We start from the raw sequence: 16,044 nt of genomic DNA on the forward strand, positions 1-16,044 counted from the left end.
CTTGCACACTATCTCACCGCGGCCTTCCAATTACTCGTCCATTTTCCAGCTGTAAAAAGTTTATAAAAACTGAAATAAATGCAATTTTCAGCAGAAAATCGCTGAAAATGCGGCAAATCGTCGAGCTAAAGTCACTTTTGACTTCGGAGCCAATTAAAGCCATCGAGCTCTTCGATAGGCTCGTTGGACAAGGTTTGAGCCGAAAATCTAAACTTTTAAGCTGAGATTTCTTTTAAAAATCCCTTCCAGATGCCGACACAATCACCCAAGAAGCCTGTGGAACCCTCGCCAACTATATCCGGCATTCCAGTGTTTTTAAGCGACGGCTTCTGTTCACGGAGCTCCAAAAATGCTCGTTTTTTGCGAAATTGTGCATTTCGTTTCAATTTCACAGCTTTGAAGACACAGTTTTTCCGCGAAAATTGATTTTCGAACGATTCAGCGTGTTTTGCGGTGAACTGGAAAAGGACAAGCCACGTGGGTTTTCATTTATTGAAAATTGAAAAGATTTTTGCAAAAAATCATAAAATTTAATGTAAAACTGAACAAAACTCGATTTTTAACCGAACCTTTTTGTTTTTTCCGTGAAAAAATCGGTTTTCCAAGTTTTTCGAACATTTTCCGAAAAAAAATTACGCAAAAAAAACGATTTTCAAGTAACAAATCCGGAAAAATCAAACTTAAATATTTTCGGAAAATTTCATAATTTTCTTCAAATCTCTGTAAAAAGTAGATTCGATTTCTGGGAAATTTGAATTTATGTCATTTCTTTAAAAGCGCATGCTCTTTTGTAGGGTCTCGCAACGAATTATTCAATTTAAACTTTGAAATTCGCGCCGAAATTTGGGTCTCGGCGCGATTTTTCGAAAAATAAATGAAAAATATGTACTATTAATTTTTTCTTGAAAATTATTGATTTTTCAGATCACCGGCACCACGTCACCGCTGTCGGATCGAATCGTTTCTTCAATTTGGGACTACTTTCCGATGGAAGCCCCGTCTCAGAACCCCGACTGGTCCCCGTGCCACGTGTAATTCAAATCGAGATGACAAATACACACACAATATTTTTGACTGCTGAAAATCAGATTTACGGCTGCGGAAAAGCTTCATCTTTTTTGCCGGATAAAACGGAGGAGACGGACGGTGGTTATGTGGCACTGCCCACTTTGGTAGAAATTCCAAAAGTTACTGGATACGTGGCAGCTGTGAAGGTGTTCGATGGAGGATCACAGTTTTTGATTGGCGGCAAAGTACGGTTCTAGAAAATTGGTGGCCGAGTATTTTTTCGCGGCCACATGGCGATTTTCTACACGAAAAGTTGTGTAAAAGACAAAAAGGTGTGCGCCTTCAGGGATTACTGTAGCTGAAGTTTTTCATAGATTTTTTTTTTGGCTTTAAAAAAATCCTTAAAGGTGCATTTTCGTGTCGAGACCTTGTTGTATTATTTTGCTAATTTTGCTTAAAAAGTACAGTACCAGGTCTCGACACGAATAGTTTTGATAAATGCAAAAATGTGTGCGCCTTTAAGGATTACTGTAGTAAAAAATAAGAATCCCTTTTGGAAAATTTGATAATTTTGTGAAGAAAAATAGATAATTCTTTGAAAATGAATAATTTTTTGGAAAAATCTTTTTTTCTTATTTTTCTAGACGTACACCTTTATTTCATTAAAAAATTGTCGCGCCGAGACCTGATACCGTATTTTTGAGCGCAAAATCGTGCCGAGACCCAAATTCGTGAATTCAAATTTTCAGTGGTATTGTGTTGGAAAATGTTCGATTTCCGGAGAAACGCGACGAATTTCGTCGAATTGTTTTGTTCTGGTAGAGGAGGAAAACGAGGAGAAATTGGAGAAAATGACGAAAAATATCGATTTTTACGTGGCAAATGTGCCGATTGAGGAAAGGATTGTGAAGGTGGATTTTTTTTTTCAAAAATTTGAAAACAAAAAAACTAAAAAAAAAAATTTTAATCTTAGTTTCTAGAATTCAAGCCAGTTATAATAATTTTTAAACTAAAAATTGCATCTTCCGAATTTTCAAGATTTTTTTTTCTGAAAATCGTTTAAAAAAATATCTTGAAAAATCAAAATTTCAAAAAAAACAAAACTTGAAAAAAAAAACGTCTTTAGCGGTATTTTTTCTATAATTTTTCAATTTTTTTCAGCTTAAAAATCATAGAAAATCGTAATTTTTTGACATTTCTTCCAGGTATATCTAAAAATGGACCAAAACGAGATTCTGTGGGATAGAACGAGCGATTTCTCAGCGGAAAAGCCGATTTCCTTCATAATCAATGGATTTCCACAAATGGCAATTTTCGAATCATTTCAACTTTTAAATGATGGAACTATTTATGCTGCGAGAAATTCACTTTTCAAAGGAAAATTGGAGCTATGGAAGAACAAAGATGACGGGTTTAAAGTGAAAAGCGGGACTGTTTTGGAGCATTTTGACACGAAATATACACTTATTGCACTGATGGAAGAGGTTCCCGGTACTATTGGAACAGAGTTTTTCAAAGTTTCACCAGATGGGCAGAATTTGATTATGAAGGTTCATTTTGTTTGGAATTTGAAGGAATTCGACCTTAAAAATATAAAAAATTGCACTGATGATGTTATGGATTTTTTTTTCAGAAAAAAAAAAACGAAAAATTGAATGCTAAATGACAGAAAATATGCCCCTGTAACATTTTTTTTTTGAATTTTCTAAATTTTAAATTATTTTTTTCAGTTTTGCGCAAATCAAAGAAACGGCCGAATTAAATTTGAATTCCCGCGCAAAAGAGTGACGTCATTTTTTTTTTCCCGTTTTCCGGATGTATTATTAGGTTTTTATTTTAAACACAGTTTGTCAATTTTTCAGACATTTTTTTTTAAACTTGATAACCCGAAAAAAGTGGCCTAGAAATCGGCTTTACAATTTTTTTTTTAAATCGACAAACTGTGTTTCAAATTATGAAACAAGGAAAAAACGAAGAAAAACTTATAGCCGGAAAACGCGAAAATGTCGAAAATGACGTCACTAAATTGCGCGGGAAAAAATATAGAATTTTTTTTTAATTAACAGCTATATTGAATCATTAGGGCTTGTTCTCCGTCAAAAAATTTCTCGAAAAAATTGATTTTTCGTTTTTTTTTGGAAAATCGAAAAATTTTGTTTCTCAAAAAAAACAAAATTGGAATTTTTATTAAAAAATTATTTTAATCCAACAAAAAAAACTAAAATTTTTTGCAAAATTTAAAAATTCATAAAACATTTAAAAAAATTTTTTAAAAGTTATATTGGGACTGTATTCTAATACTTGGACTAAAAAAACCCACATTTGACAAAAAATTCAATTTAAAATGAATATTTTCAGATGGGCTACCAAAACGAACAGAAAACCGAGAAATTCGAATTCGAGTCTCCCAAAATTCACAAAATCATCAAAAATCGTGAAGTACAATGTGATCCAGTTGATATTCCGTTAGACTCGACTATTCATTTTCATCAAAATTATAATCAAGAAGTATTGAAATTTCAATCGAATCGATTATTATTTCAATGGATTTATCCGAATTATTTGTTTCAAAACGATGGAGATGTACATTTTTCAATTGAACAATTGGAGACTGTATTTGCTGTGGATTTGGAGAATTTGGAATTGTGAGGGTTTCTTTTATTAATTAAAATTTTTTTAAGTGGAAAAATTTTGGTTTTCTTTTCAGAAATTATTGTAATGTTGTAACTAAATATTACGGGAACACGAAATTCTAAGAATGCGTATTGCACAACACATTTGACGCGCAAAATATCTCGTAGCGAAAACTACAGTACTTCCTTTAATGACTACTGTAGCGCTCGTGTCGTTTTACAAGCTCAATTTTTTAATACTTTAAATTAAAACTTTTACTTTAAATTTTAAAAAAATTCGTCTTATTTTTTAATTTTTGCTTTATTCCAATATTCTGTCGATAAATAAATCATTTTAATAAATTTAGAAAATTGAGCCCGTAAATCGACATGCGCTACAGTATCCATTTAAAGAATTACTGTAGTTTTCGCTACGAGATACTTTGCGCGTCAAATATGTTGCGCCGTACGCATTCTCAGAGTTTTGTGTTCCCGTAATATAGAAAATTAGAAGTATGTTAAAATTTTTAAAAAGTATTTTTTTTGGACTTTTACCCAAAGATTTTTTTTTGCAAATTTTTAGTGAAAATTATTATTTTTTTCAATTCACGCTAAAATTTATTAAAAATTTAAATAATTTTAGACTGTATTCTATACAATCAAAAAACAACAAACATCAATAAAATTTTCAATGAGTTTAAAATTTTTTTGAATTTTTTAAAACTTTTCTTCGTTGACAAAACGTTCACAAAACTTGAAAAAATATATTTCAAATTAATACTTAAAAATTCAAACAAAAAATTTTTAAAATTTTTCAGCCCGAAATACCAACCTATATCACCAGAAGAATTCGTTCCCACCGACACTTCTCCCTCCGATATCTGGTATTTAAAATCCAGTGAAAAATTGAAAATCCCTTGTCACAAGTACCTTCTCCTACTACATTCACGTCAAATTGGCGCGATGCAGAGATTTCATTCAAATTATGGGAATTTCGGCGATTTTAAGGATGGTAAATCTGAAAATGAAGTGGAAATTGAAGCGAATGCTAGTGTTGAAACTGTGAAAAATGCGCTGAGAGGGATGATCAATATTCGAACTCTTTTCAAAATTAAGACTATTGAGGTAATTGGATTTTTGGTGAAATTTGAAATGAAAAAATATTTATAAAAATTGAATTTTTTTTCAAATTTTTTTTTCAGTCACCATAAGTCAATTTTCCATTAGATAAAAATCGATACTTTTTCTAAATGCGATAAAAATTGGAAATTCTATAAATTCCGGAAAAATCGATTGATTTCAAAAAATCGATAATTTCCGGAAAATTGATAAATTCCAGAAAATCGGTAATTTCCGGAAAAATCGATAATTACCGGGAAAACCAATTAATTTCCAGAAAAATCGGTAATTTCCGGAAAAATCGATTGATTAAAAAAGTCAATAATTTCCGGAAAATTGATAATATCTAGAAAAATCATTAAATTCAGGAAAAATCGATAAATTCCAAAAAAAAATCGATAATATCCTGAAAAGTGAATAAATTCCTAAAAATCGATGAATTTCATCAATTCCGGGAATATTTTTTAAATTTAAACTTTAAAAAATATTTTTTTAAATCTTTAATCCTTATCTATTTTATTCAAAAAAAAACTGATCAAAAAAATTTTTTTTTTTCAAAAATTCAATATTTTTGCAGTTAATCGAATGCATCAACTTCTACGATTATCATTTAATGGATGAAATGTTCAATGATTCAATGCATATTCTAATGGAAACAATCACTGAATTCACACTTCCATTTCTCTACGAATTATTCTATTCGTTTGAGGAAAAAGTGTTGGAGGGACTTTTGCAGAGGAAATATTTGATTTCTAACTCAATTTCCAGTGTTTTACCGCCAAAGGAGCTTCTTGTACGGTAAGTGAGTTAAGAAATGGAAAAAAACACATTTTTGCTACTGTTGGAATTTTTTTTATTTCACAAATATATTTTTTTTCATTTTAAAGTTAAGTAGGAGTTTATCAACTTTTCTGGATTTCATCAATTTTTCCGAAATATTTTGATTTTCCCGGAATTTCTGTGTTTTTCAGGAAAAAAACCCCAGAAAACTAACAAAAAGAATTAGCAAAAATGACCTAAAAACCGTAAAACTATGTATCCCAACTTGTCCACGTGTAGTACAAAAAACCGATGTGCACCAACAAGAATTTTTGCAAAAGCTATTTTTCCATTCAAAACTGCGCCCCAAACAGTTGAAATTTTATAGAAAATTTTCGAAATTCGCTTCTCCGAAAATAAAAATCTCAGATCCGCCCATTTCTTGGCTCTTCCAGATTCGCTGAAAAACTGGACACCGATTGCCGCCGACACCACACATTAAAAGTTCCGTCGAAATTCAAAAATCTAGAAAATCTGAGCACCTATGAGCCCGAGTACATTGTCAAATATTTTCTGAATCTCGACCAAGATTCGGAGGATGTGACGTGGCGATCGATACGTCACGAATTCCACGACACACTTGACACGTGGCACGCGGAAGCTGTGAAGAAGAGAGATGAGAGACGTATGCACGGAGCAACACGGAGCAGAACGAGTAGTATTCGGAAGGAGAGCTTTACGAAAATTCAAAATGTTTCGATGACGTCATCGCCGGTAGGAATATCGATTTTTATGTATCGAATTTACTGGAAAACTATCAAAAGTTTAGGAAAAATATCGATTTTCCTGAAATTTATCGATTTTCCTGAAATTTATCGATTTTCCTGAAATTTATCGATTTTCCTGAAATTTATCGATTTTTCTGGAATTTATCGATTTTTCTGGAATTTATCGATTTTCCTGAAATTTATCAATTTTTCTGGAATTTATCGATTTTTCTGGAATTTATCGATTTTTCTGGAATTTATCGATTTTTCTGGAATTTATCGATTTTTCTGGAATTTATCGATTTTTCTGGAATATATCGATTTTTCTGGAATTTATCGATTTTTCTGGAATTTATCGATTTTTCTGGAATTTATCGATTTTTCTGGAATATATCGATTTTCCTGAAATTTATCGATTTTTCTGGAATTTATCGATTTTCCTGAAATTTATCAATTTTTCTGGAATTTATCGATTTTTCTGGAATTTATCGATTTTTCTGGAATTTATCGATTTTTCTGGAATTTATCGATTTTTCTGGAATATATCGATTTTTCTGGAATTCATCGATTTTTCTGGAATTCATCGAGTTTTCCGAGATTTATCGATTTTTCTGGAAATTTTACTCCCCAAAAATTTAACAATATATCGTGCCGAGACACGAAAAACTCTAAAAATTACAGATTCCAATCGGAGGCGGCCGCTCGAAACCCGAAAGTTTCTCAAAATCAATCAATAGTCCTGTCATTCAATCGCCACTCTCTCCCTCACCAATCAAAGGAATGCCAAAGGTAATCGTGTCGAGACCCACCACGCCACCTGCGCCTTTAAATTCCACGTTTTGTAGTCCCGCCACGATAGTATTTCCAATTCACTGGACGATTTTCCTGAAATGAGCATTTCACCGTCCCCCTCGACACCGAAATCCTCTTCCGGTGGCGGTCGCTTCGCACCAAAAGGAACTCGATTTAAAAAGGATTTCGAAATTCTCGTGAAACCTTCCCAGTCACCACAGAATCCGTGGAAAATGGGCGGAGCTTCCGCGTCGATTCGCGAAGAAATTGATCCGCAGGAGATCCGATTCGACGAAGTTGTGAAGAAGGAACAGAAATTGCAGACTAATATACGTGCGTCACTTGAAATTTTGGAAAAATCGATAATTTTCAAAAAAATCGACCTTTTTTTGGAAATTATCGATTATTCTTGAAAATTATCGATTATTTTAAAAAATTATCGAATTTTCTGAAAAGGATCGATTTTTTCGGAAAAAGTTTCGATTTTCTCGAAAAATAACGACTTTTTTTTTGAAAATTATCGATTTTTAAAGAAATTATCTATTTTTTTGGAATTTATCGATTTTTTTTAGGAAATTATCGATTTTTTTAAGGAAATTATCGATTTTTTTAAGGAAATTATCGATTTTTTTGGAATTTATCGATTTTTTTTAGGAAAAAGTTTCGATTTTTCTCGAAAAATAACGACTTTTTAAAAAAAATTATCGATTTTTAAAGAAATTATCTATTTTTTTGGAAATTATCGATTTTTTTTGAAAATCATCGATTTTTAAGGAAATTATCGATTTTTTTGGAATTTATCGATTTTTTTAGGAAATTATCGATTTTTTTGAAATTTATCGATTTTTTTAGGAAATTATAGATTTTTTCTGAAAAATTATCGATTTCTCAAAGGAAAAGTATCGATTTTTGGAAATTATCGATTTTTAAGGAAATTATCGATTTTTCAAAAGAAGAGTATGGATTTTTTGAAACTATCCATTTTTCTTTTAATTATTGATTTTTTTCCTGAAAAATTATCGATTTCTCGATGGAAAAATATCGATTTTTCTGAAAATTATCGATATTCTTTTGGAAATTATCGATTATTCTAAAAAAAATTATCGATTTTGCAGGAAATTCTCGATTTTTAAAATAAAAACAGCGATTTTTTTTTTGAAAATCATCGATTTTTAGGGAAATTATCGATTTTTCTGAAAATTATCGATTATTTCTTCAAAATTATCGATTTTTCGAAGAAAAGTATGGATTTTTGGAAACAATCTATTTTTCTTCAAATTATTGATTTTTTTACCTGAAAAATTATCGATTTTTCTGAAAAAATATATAATACCACACATTAATTTCAGGAACCGGATTCAAAAAAGTGCAGCTTCTACCACACGTGGAGACGGAAGAGCTCGCCGGAGCTCAAATTTTGGAGGTTTTTCGACGAGAACTTCACGATGAGGCGCTCATATGTGTAGGAATTTGTGATGGTTTTTTTCTCAAAAATTTGAAATTTTTCAGGTGGAACTGGTGATGAGCGACGATTTGGAGGTGGAAAACGAGCAGATCATCTGGGGAAACATGCCGGGACTTGTTCGGCGTTAAATTTTAAATTTTTGATTTTTTTTTTTCTTGTAACTTGCATTTTTTGTTTAATTTAGTGTTTTCGGTGTTTTTTGTTGAAATTTTCGGGTTTTTAATATTCAAAAATTAATTAAATTATTATAAAATAAATGCATTTAGAAATGCGGTATAAATTGAAAATTTTCAAAAACCATCTCCCCGAATCCAGTGGTTTAGGATGAAAATCGTGGAAATCGAGCCGAACGAGAGAATTCCGAGTTGCCACGTGGGTCTGAAAATTGAGTGTATTTAATTTTGGAAAATTTTGGAGATCTCTTACATTTTCTCAAAAATCCATAGCTTTTTCCCATTTTTTTGTTGCTGGATCATTTTCAGCTCTTCGGTTATATCGCAGACTTTGAAGCAAGGGTCTTCCGGGAGAATTTCCTGAACATTTGAAGTTTTTGGGTGAAAAAAAAGCTTTTTTAAAAGATTTTTTGGTATTTTCAAATAATATCGGAAATTTGCGTTTAAATTTTTTTTTTCAAAAAAGTGAATTTTTTCAAATTTTTCGAAAAATCGAAAAAAAAATTTTCGGGTTTCTGGAAATTTTAATTAAATGTGTTTATGATGATGAGAAAATATAGTTGACAAAATAATTTTTTCCGATTTGTCAATTTTTCAAAAAATTTGAAAACAATTTTTTCCATTTTTATTCCTGAACATAAAAAATTCGAAAAATTTTCGTTTTTAATAATATTTCGGAAAAATTTTGAATTTACCGTAGTTGTGTCATTTTTAAAGAAACTCACAATATTTCTAATCGAAGTATGCATATTTTTTAAATGAATTTTTGGAAAAATTTCAAACTTGTTTTTTGTTGAATTTTTCGATTTTCTTTCGTTTTTTTAAACAGAACAAATTTTTCATCATCTTTTCTACAAACAAAACAAAAAAAACAATTTTTGTTTTTAGAAAAGCGAGAAAAATTTCGAAAAATTATTTTAAAAGTTAGAAAAATATCAATTTTGAACGGAATTTTTTCAAAATTCGATTTTTTTGTTTATTTTTCTAATATGTTCAGTTTTTGGCCATTTTTTTTTTTAAAAAGTTTGCTTTCAAAAAATTTTAAATGAGAATTTAGATTTTTTAACGAGAAATGTTGAAATTGAGAAGAAAAAAAAAATCAATTTTAAATAGAAAAATTTTCTTTTTCTAACATTTTCAGTTTTCTCAAAATTCCAAAAACTCGTACATCCTCCTGACAAGTACAGTAATCCATTGGATCCAGATTCTCCTCTCCAACACTCGTTTCCCGAATTTTTTCGAACCAATTGTTCATTTTCATAAGAACCGAGCTCATCGCAATCAATTTCCCGATATTTCCATCGTATTCCTCCGAAAATTGCTGAAGCCGATTCAAATTTCCAATATCATGCTGGTGGAGAGAATACGGAGTGTTCAATAGATCCGTAATTGATTTAACTTTAAAATTTGGTTTTTTCATTGTAATAATCATGCTAATCGTCTTGACATGATCTGTTAAATTCTCTCGTTTCGGCGGAGAATATAATCGATATTCCAGTGGCACGAGGTTGTCGAGAAATCTATTGAAATTCTGATAAATATCGTTCCAATCACTTCGAAGCTCGTCAGTTTCGGCTCCAGCTCCGCTTTTGAAGCCAGTCGTTTTTAGATTGTGCTCCAGCGTGTCTATTGAGCTCTGAAAATTTGATTTCAAAAATTTTGAGTAACTCAGACAACCCCATTTTTCATCTAATTCGAAATTAGCCACATCTTATAAGAAATTAACCACATCTAATTAGAAAAAACTTTTCTAATTAGAAAGGATGCATATCTAATTAGAAAAGCTGCACACCACATCTAATTAGAAGGGATGCTCGTCGAATTAGAAATGAGGCACATCGAATTAGAAAGGGGGCGCGTTGAATTAGAAGTTATGCGCATCTAATTAGAAAGGAGGCACATATAATTAGAAACACATTGCGCACCACATCTAATTAGAAGGGATGCTCGTCGAATAGTACTACCTTTTAATGTATGTACTACCTTTTAATGTATGTACTACCTTTTAATGTATGTACTACCTTTTAATGTAAGTACTACCTTTTAATGTATGTACTACCTTTTAATGTATGTACTACCTTTTAATGTATGTACTACCTTTTAATGTATGTACTACCTTTTAATGTATTACCTTTTGGCTCTTAATGTTGAAAATAAATCGAATCAAATTAGAAACAATGCGCGTCGAATTAGAAAAAAAGCATGCCGAACTGGTGCGCGTTAGTTGACCCTATTTTTCTAATTAGATGAGAGGAATAGGGTTGTCTGAGTAAGACTGCAAATTATCAAAATTTTTTGGTTCAATTTGTTTTTGGAGAAAAAAGTGAAATTTCCTGGCAATTTTCAGTATTACGTAGACGTCGAAATATGAGATTTTTCACCATTTCTTATGGGTCTCGCCACGCCGACAATCAATTATTGTAGTTCATGTCGATTTACGGCGCCACTGTTGCATTAATATTCCAAATGACAAATTTGCCGCCGAGTTTAAAAAATTCAATAAAAGCCCGTAAATCGACATGAACTACAGTAGTTGGTTGTCGGCGTGACGAGACCCAATTCTCATCTTTCGACGTCCACGTAATATAGAAATTTTTTTTTTGAAAAAATCAAACGATTTTGCCTCAAAAAATTCAAAACTGTAAATTCAAAAAATACCACAAAAAAAAAGCGAAAAAAATCGCGGAAGACAGTGGCGCCAGGCTGTCTCAATACAGTTTGATCTACAAAAAATGCGGGAATTTTTTCACAGAAAAATTGTGACGTCAGCACGTTCTTAATCATACGAAATCAGATGAGATTTCTGCGTCTGCCATCCCGCATTTTTCCAAGATCAAAGTGGAACTGGGACTTTCTGAATAGGACTTTCTGATTCCACGTGGGAAGGATGACAAATCCAAAATTGCGATATTTCACTAATTTCACTGCTTGAATTTCCTTGGAACCAATCAGCGTCTTCAAACTCCGCCCACTCCATCTGATTGGTTGAAAAATGGGCGGAGCAAATCGCTGATTGGTCGCAGTTCTCATTTTTAGCCAAAGTTAAAAATCTCGATTTTTCAAGGTTTTTTGACCACCTCCAATTCCAAGCTTCTTCCTTACCTTCAAATCGTAGAATATTGCCAATTCTCTGATTGCATCGAGTCCTTCCTTCAAAACCACAACATCTTGCAACTCGAACCCCGAAAGCTGATATTTCTCGTTTAACTTGAATTCTCCTAGAATATCCTTCGCACGTAGCAACTCTCCAACGATTCCTTCAGTTGGTAGAAACTCTTGTAGAGTGTACACTGCCTCCCAGATCTTCTCAAGATCCCCGTAATTCCAGACATCTTCCGAGCTAGCCACAAGAAATTGCATATGTTGGTGTTTTTCGTTTCGAGCAACACATTCCAATGAGGATACGAAGTTAGACTCGTTGATTTTTGTTAAAACGTTTATCATGCTGGCGTAGATTTCCTCGAATTTGGTTTTTCTTTCTTGAAATTTTTTGTATAGTTTTGAGGGTACCATACAAAAATTCTCGGGAAACTTTTCGATATCATCTATCATCATCGTCAGGTTATCGAAATCTATATACTACAGTGTTTTTTGAAGAGTTTCCACGATATTTTGATCGGTTTGATGTTTGAATGCTTCGAGAATACGCTCGTCTCCGCAACGTCTTAACGTAATGCAAGGCTGTGCGGTGTGTACAAGTGTCTTGTTTAGCTCTTCAAAACCGGAGCGATACATAGAAATGGTTTCATGCGCAGCGTCCAGCTGCTCAGGGCTCTTGAAAGTTTTCAAACATTCCGAGAAGCTCTCAACAATGCTGTTGAGGTTATCCTTTGGCAGATTTTCCCGAATTTGATTAACTTCTGATAGATATTTATCGATATATTCGATATTTTTATGATATTTTTCCGTGTTGTTTAGGATTTTTTGCATCGCAAATTCGAATTCCACATAGTATTCCAAAAACTTATTCAATGGATGCAGGAATTGAATTGATCCTTTGCCAGAAACGCTTTTTATCCAATAATTGCTCTGCTCTTTTATGGACTCTCGAATACTTTCTTCTCGTTTAGGGAGACCTAAAGCTCCACGATCAATTCGTTTTTTGAAAGAAATAATTCAAAAATACCCAAAAGAAAATTGCCTGATGGCCTGGAAGAATGCGTATCCGAGGATTGAATACTACGAATAACGTCCCTGACATTTCGCACCCAATTTGAAAGCCCCAGTGTCGTATTGGTGTCGCGAATCATTTCTAAATCACTCAACGCCGCTTCGAAATTGTTCAGTCTTCCCACTGACAAGAAGTCTCGAACACTTTTACTTTCATTTTTCATTATAGTCGTAGCGAGTTTGAAGAGATAAAATGGATCTTGATGGAGCAATGCGAATTCTTTCTTGGCTCGTTCCGGAAAGAAATTTCTGTAGTAGGCGCCAACCTCTTCGACCGTTTCATAGTTCCGTTCTGTACGATCTTAAAAGGTGGAGTACCGAAATCTGGGGAATATTTCTAAATAACTCCAAATTTGCTCCTGATTTCAATTATCCATGTGAAAAAATTCAAAAAATCCCTGATTTTGTATTTCGGCTTGAAATTGCCGAATTCCATTTGTGCACACATGCAAATTTTTCAAACGCGCGCCCAAAGAAATTATCATTGGAGCGCGTTTGCCTCATTTGATTCTCTCCGGAGCACGGTAGCACAGAAACTAGATGGATTGGTTCATGATACTCAGTCTGGAAACCTATATTGGCTACTATCTCGAAAACCATCATAAAATCGATTTTGCGATGCAAATAAGAAATGACCGCAATGAAATTATCTATCTCCATTCGTGATGAATTTTCGATTTTGTACTTCCTGGCCAAGTTATGCACGTTTGTTCGGTGGAGCGCGTTTTCACCCATCTAGCAACTGACACGGTGGTTCAGTAGCCAATATAGGTTTCCAGACTGAGTATCATGAACCAATCCATCTAGTTTCTGTGCTACCGTGCTGAACCACCGTGCTCCATCTACCGTATTTCTTCCATTAATATGGCTGCAATACTATTTTTCGATGGTCTTCCCGCTTGCAATACTAATAGGGAGTGCAATACTAATTTTCAGAATATTTTTCTGCCTTTGAGCTTACTAGTTTTTTTCTGAAAAAGCTCGAATTTTATGTAAAAATTCAGAAAATTGGTTTTAATTGTAACCTATAAGTTTCAAAAATTCAATCTCGTAGAAATTTTTTTGAAAAATTGTTGCAAAATAGGCAAAAAATATTGTAGAAGTCCTGAAATTAGCGAGACGGGATTGCAATAAAAAAAAGTAAACGCAAGACTATTAGGGAGTGCAAGACTAATAGGGAGTGCCATACTAATTTTCGGAAGGTCTCCGAGGGGCAATACTAATAGGGAGTGCAAATCTAATAGGGAGGCCATACTAATAGAAGAAATACGGTATTTTTAGTTCCTTTATTTTTTCAACGAGAAAATCAAATGAGGCAAACGCGCTGCAATGAAAATTTAAATTTATTTGTGCGCGCATTTGAAAAAACTCATTCGGACGCAAATAATATTCACGAATTTAAGCTGAAATATAATATCAGGGAAATTTTTTTGTTTTTTTTTCATACAGATATTCTGAATCAGAGGAATTTTTTTTAGTTATTTGAAAATATTTCCTAGATTTCGGAAATCAAAACAGCAGCTTTTGTACAACAGCTTTTTTTTAAATGTAAAACTTGTTTAAAAGTCAAACCACGTCCATTTTAAAAATTAATTTTTTAACTTATAAAATAAAAACATGTGGAATGCTTTTGCATGTACATTTATACAAGTTTTTTGAGAAAAATACATTTAAATTTGAAAAATGTGTTTACTAAAATTCTGATCAATTTTTTTGTTATTATATATTAATAGCTGAACTTTACTTTAAGACAAAAATTCCTCTAATTAAAATCTACCTTCAAACCATTTTTTCAGTTTTTGCAAATTCTCCTCGGAAATCGCAGTAGGACTGGGAGCTAGATCATTGAGTGGCGAGAGAAAATCACGGAAATTTTTCAGGCGATTTTTCAGGCCCCATGTTGCCTCCCATCCGTATTTTGGTTTCATGAGAGATTGGAGATCATGAAATAAATGCAAAAAAGCATCCAGCGAGGTGGTGATCTTTTTCAGTGATTCTCGCTGTAGTTGAAGATGTGGGAGCTTCTTAAGTAAATTTACAGCTTCTTCTCTATCCTTATAAACTTTAGTGTTCTTCCTTTTCCCGACAATCTCCTCGAAAGCTCTCTGCTCATCCCATCCGCCAATAGATTTTGTTTTGTAGAAACTTGAAATCCTATCAAAATCGATATCCCGATCTAATAGCTGATTCGTCAGATCCGTAGAAGCGATTTCGCCGCTGAGAAGCCCATCGACGATAAGATAGCAGTTAAGGAGCGGTGGTAGTGAGCTCATCCAGTGAATCCACAGGTTTATGGAGTCCTTTCCGTAGACTGAAATTATTTTTAATATTAAAGTAGAAAAAAATTATTATATAAACTAACTATACGCAGGAAAACTCGCATTAAGTTCCAGATTTCGATCGAAGAATTGTGGATGTCCAGCTGGAAATTTTTATTTAAATTTAGTAAATTTAGTGAAGAAATTTAATTTAAAAATACCTGTCAAGCGCTGACCCTTAATCTGCTCCAACATTTGAATACCTTGCCGCTCCCTTTCCGAAATTTCGAGATCTCCGCAGTGTTTACCCGGTAGAAAAACAAGAAGAAAGGGAATTATCGTTATAATCATCGTTATCTGGAAAAAAATTAATTTTCATGGAATATATTTCAAATTTTCGACAACCAAACGCTGAAAATTCACATTTTTTTCAGGAAATTTGGTTGAAAAATCTGTTTTTCATAATATTTTGAGAAAAAAACAAGCGTAAAGGTATTCAAGGCGCATGCAATTCACTTAAGCCAGGGTCTCGAAGCGAACAGAAAACATACGGTATTTGAAAATATTCTTGTTTTCCGCGGAAAGTCGCAGAATTTAATTTGATTTTTTTAACTTAAAAAAACAGAAAATTAACCGTTATACCTTTTGAGCAAAAAATTCTACAAGATAATAATTTAAAACAATTAAAAATTGAATAAACATTGAAAATTAAATGCTTAAATTTCAAGGCGCGTGCATCAAACTTTTGTTTGGGTCTCACACCGAATGTAACAAGTACGGTAAGAGTGCGCGCTTATTTTCATTTTTCGAATTTGTGCGACCAGTTCTCATGTTTTTTAAACGATTTTTGCGGTAATTTTGGCCATTTTTTCTAGTTCCCACCGACAAATTGCATTATTTCCGTATTTTCAACGAAAATTT

The 16,044-nt window shown here is 32.7% G+C and overlaps 1 protein-coding gene and 1 pseudogene across 2 annotated transcripts; one reads left to right on the top strand and one right to left on the bottom strand.

The window, feature by feature from the left end:
* The first annotated feature begins 32 nt into the window (after positions 1–32).
* Positions 33–8,809, top strand: Y48G1A.1 (BTB domain-containing protein). The gene is made up of 13 exons (NM_058321.5): positions 33–192; positions 250–477; positions 925–1,253; positions 1,758–1,919; positions 2,214–2,558; positions 3,367–3,653; positions 4,439–4,745; positions 5,317–5,537; positions 5,954–6,272; positions 6,947–7,054; positions 7,111–7,390; positions 8,407–8,519; positions 8,567–8,809. Exons 1-13 carry the CDS (start codon positions 108–110, stop codon positions 8,648–8,650), a joined length of 2,868 nt encoding a protein of 955 aa, NP_490722.3. The 5' UTR covers positions 33–107; the 3' UTR covers positions 8,651–8,809.
* Positions 8,810–8,812: 3 nt separating this feature from the next.
* On the bottom strand, positions 8,813–15,474 carry R119.1 (annotated as a pseudogene). The gene is made up of 8 exons: positions 15,345–15,474; positions 15,228–15,287; positions 14,643–15,176; positions 12,822–13,157; positions 11,798–12,771; positions 9,864–10,331; positions 8,949–9,055; positions 8,813–8,900 (listed from the first exon to the last, which is right to left on the bottom strand). Coding segments are annotated over exons 1-8 (2,697 nt in total).
* Between the last annotated feature and the right edge of the window lie 570 nt (positions 15,475–16,044).

Source organism: Caenorhabditis elegans, chromosome I (genome assembly GCF_000002985.6).
Source record: "Caenorhabditis elegans chromosome I".
Taxonomy (NCBI): Eukaryota; Metazoa; Nematoda; class Chromadorea; order Rhabditida; family Rhabditidae; genus Caenorhabditis; species Caenorhabditis elegans.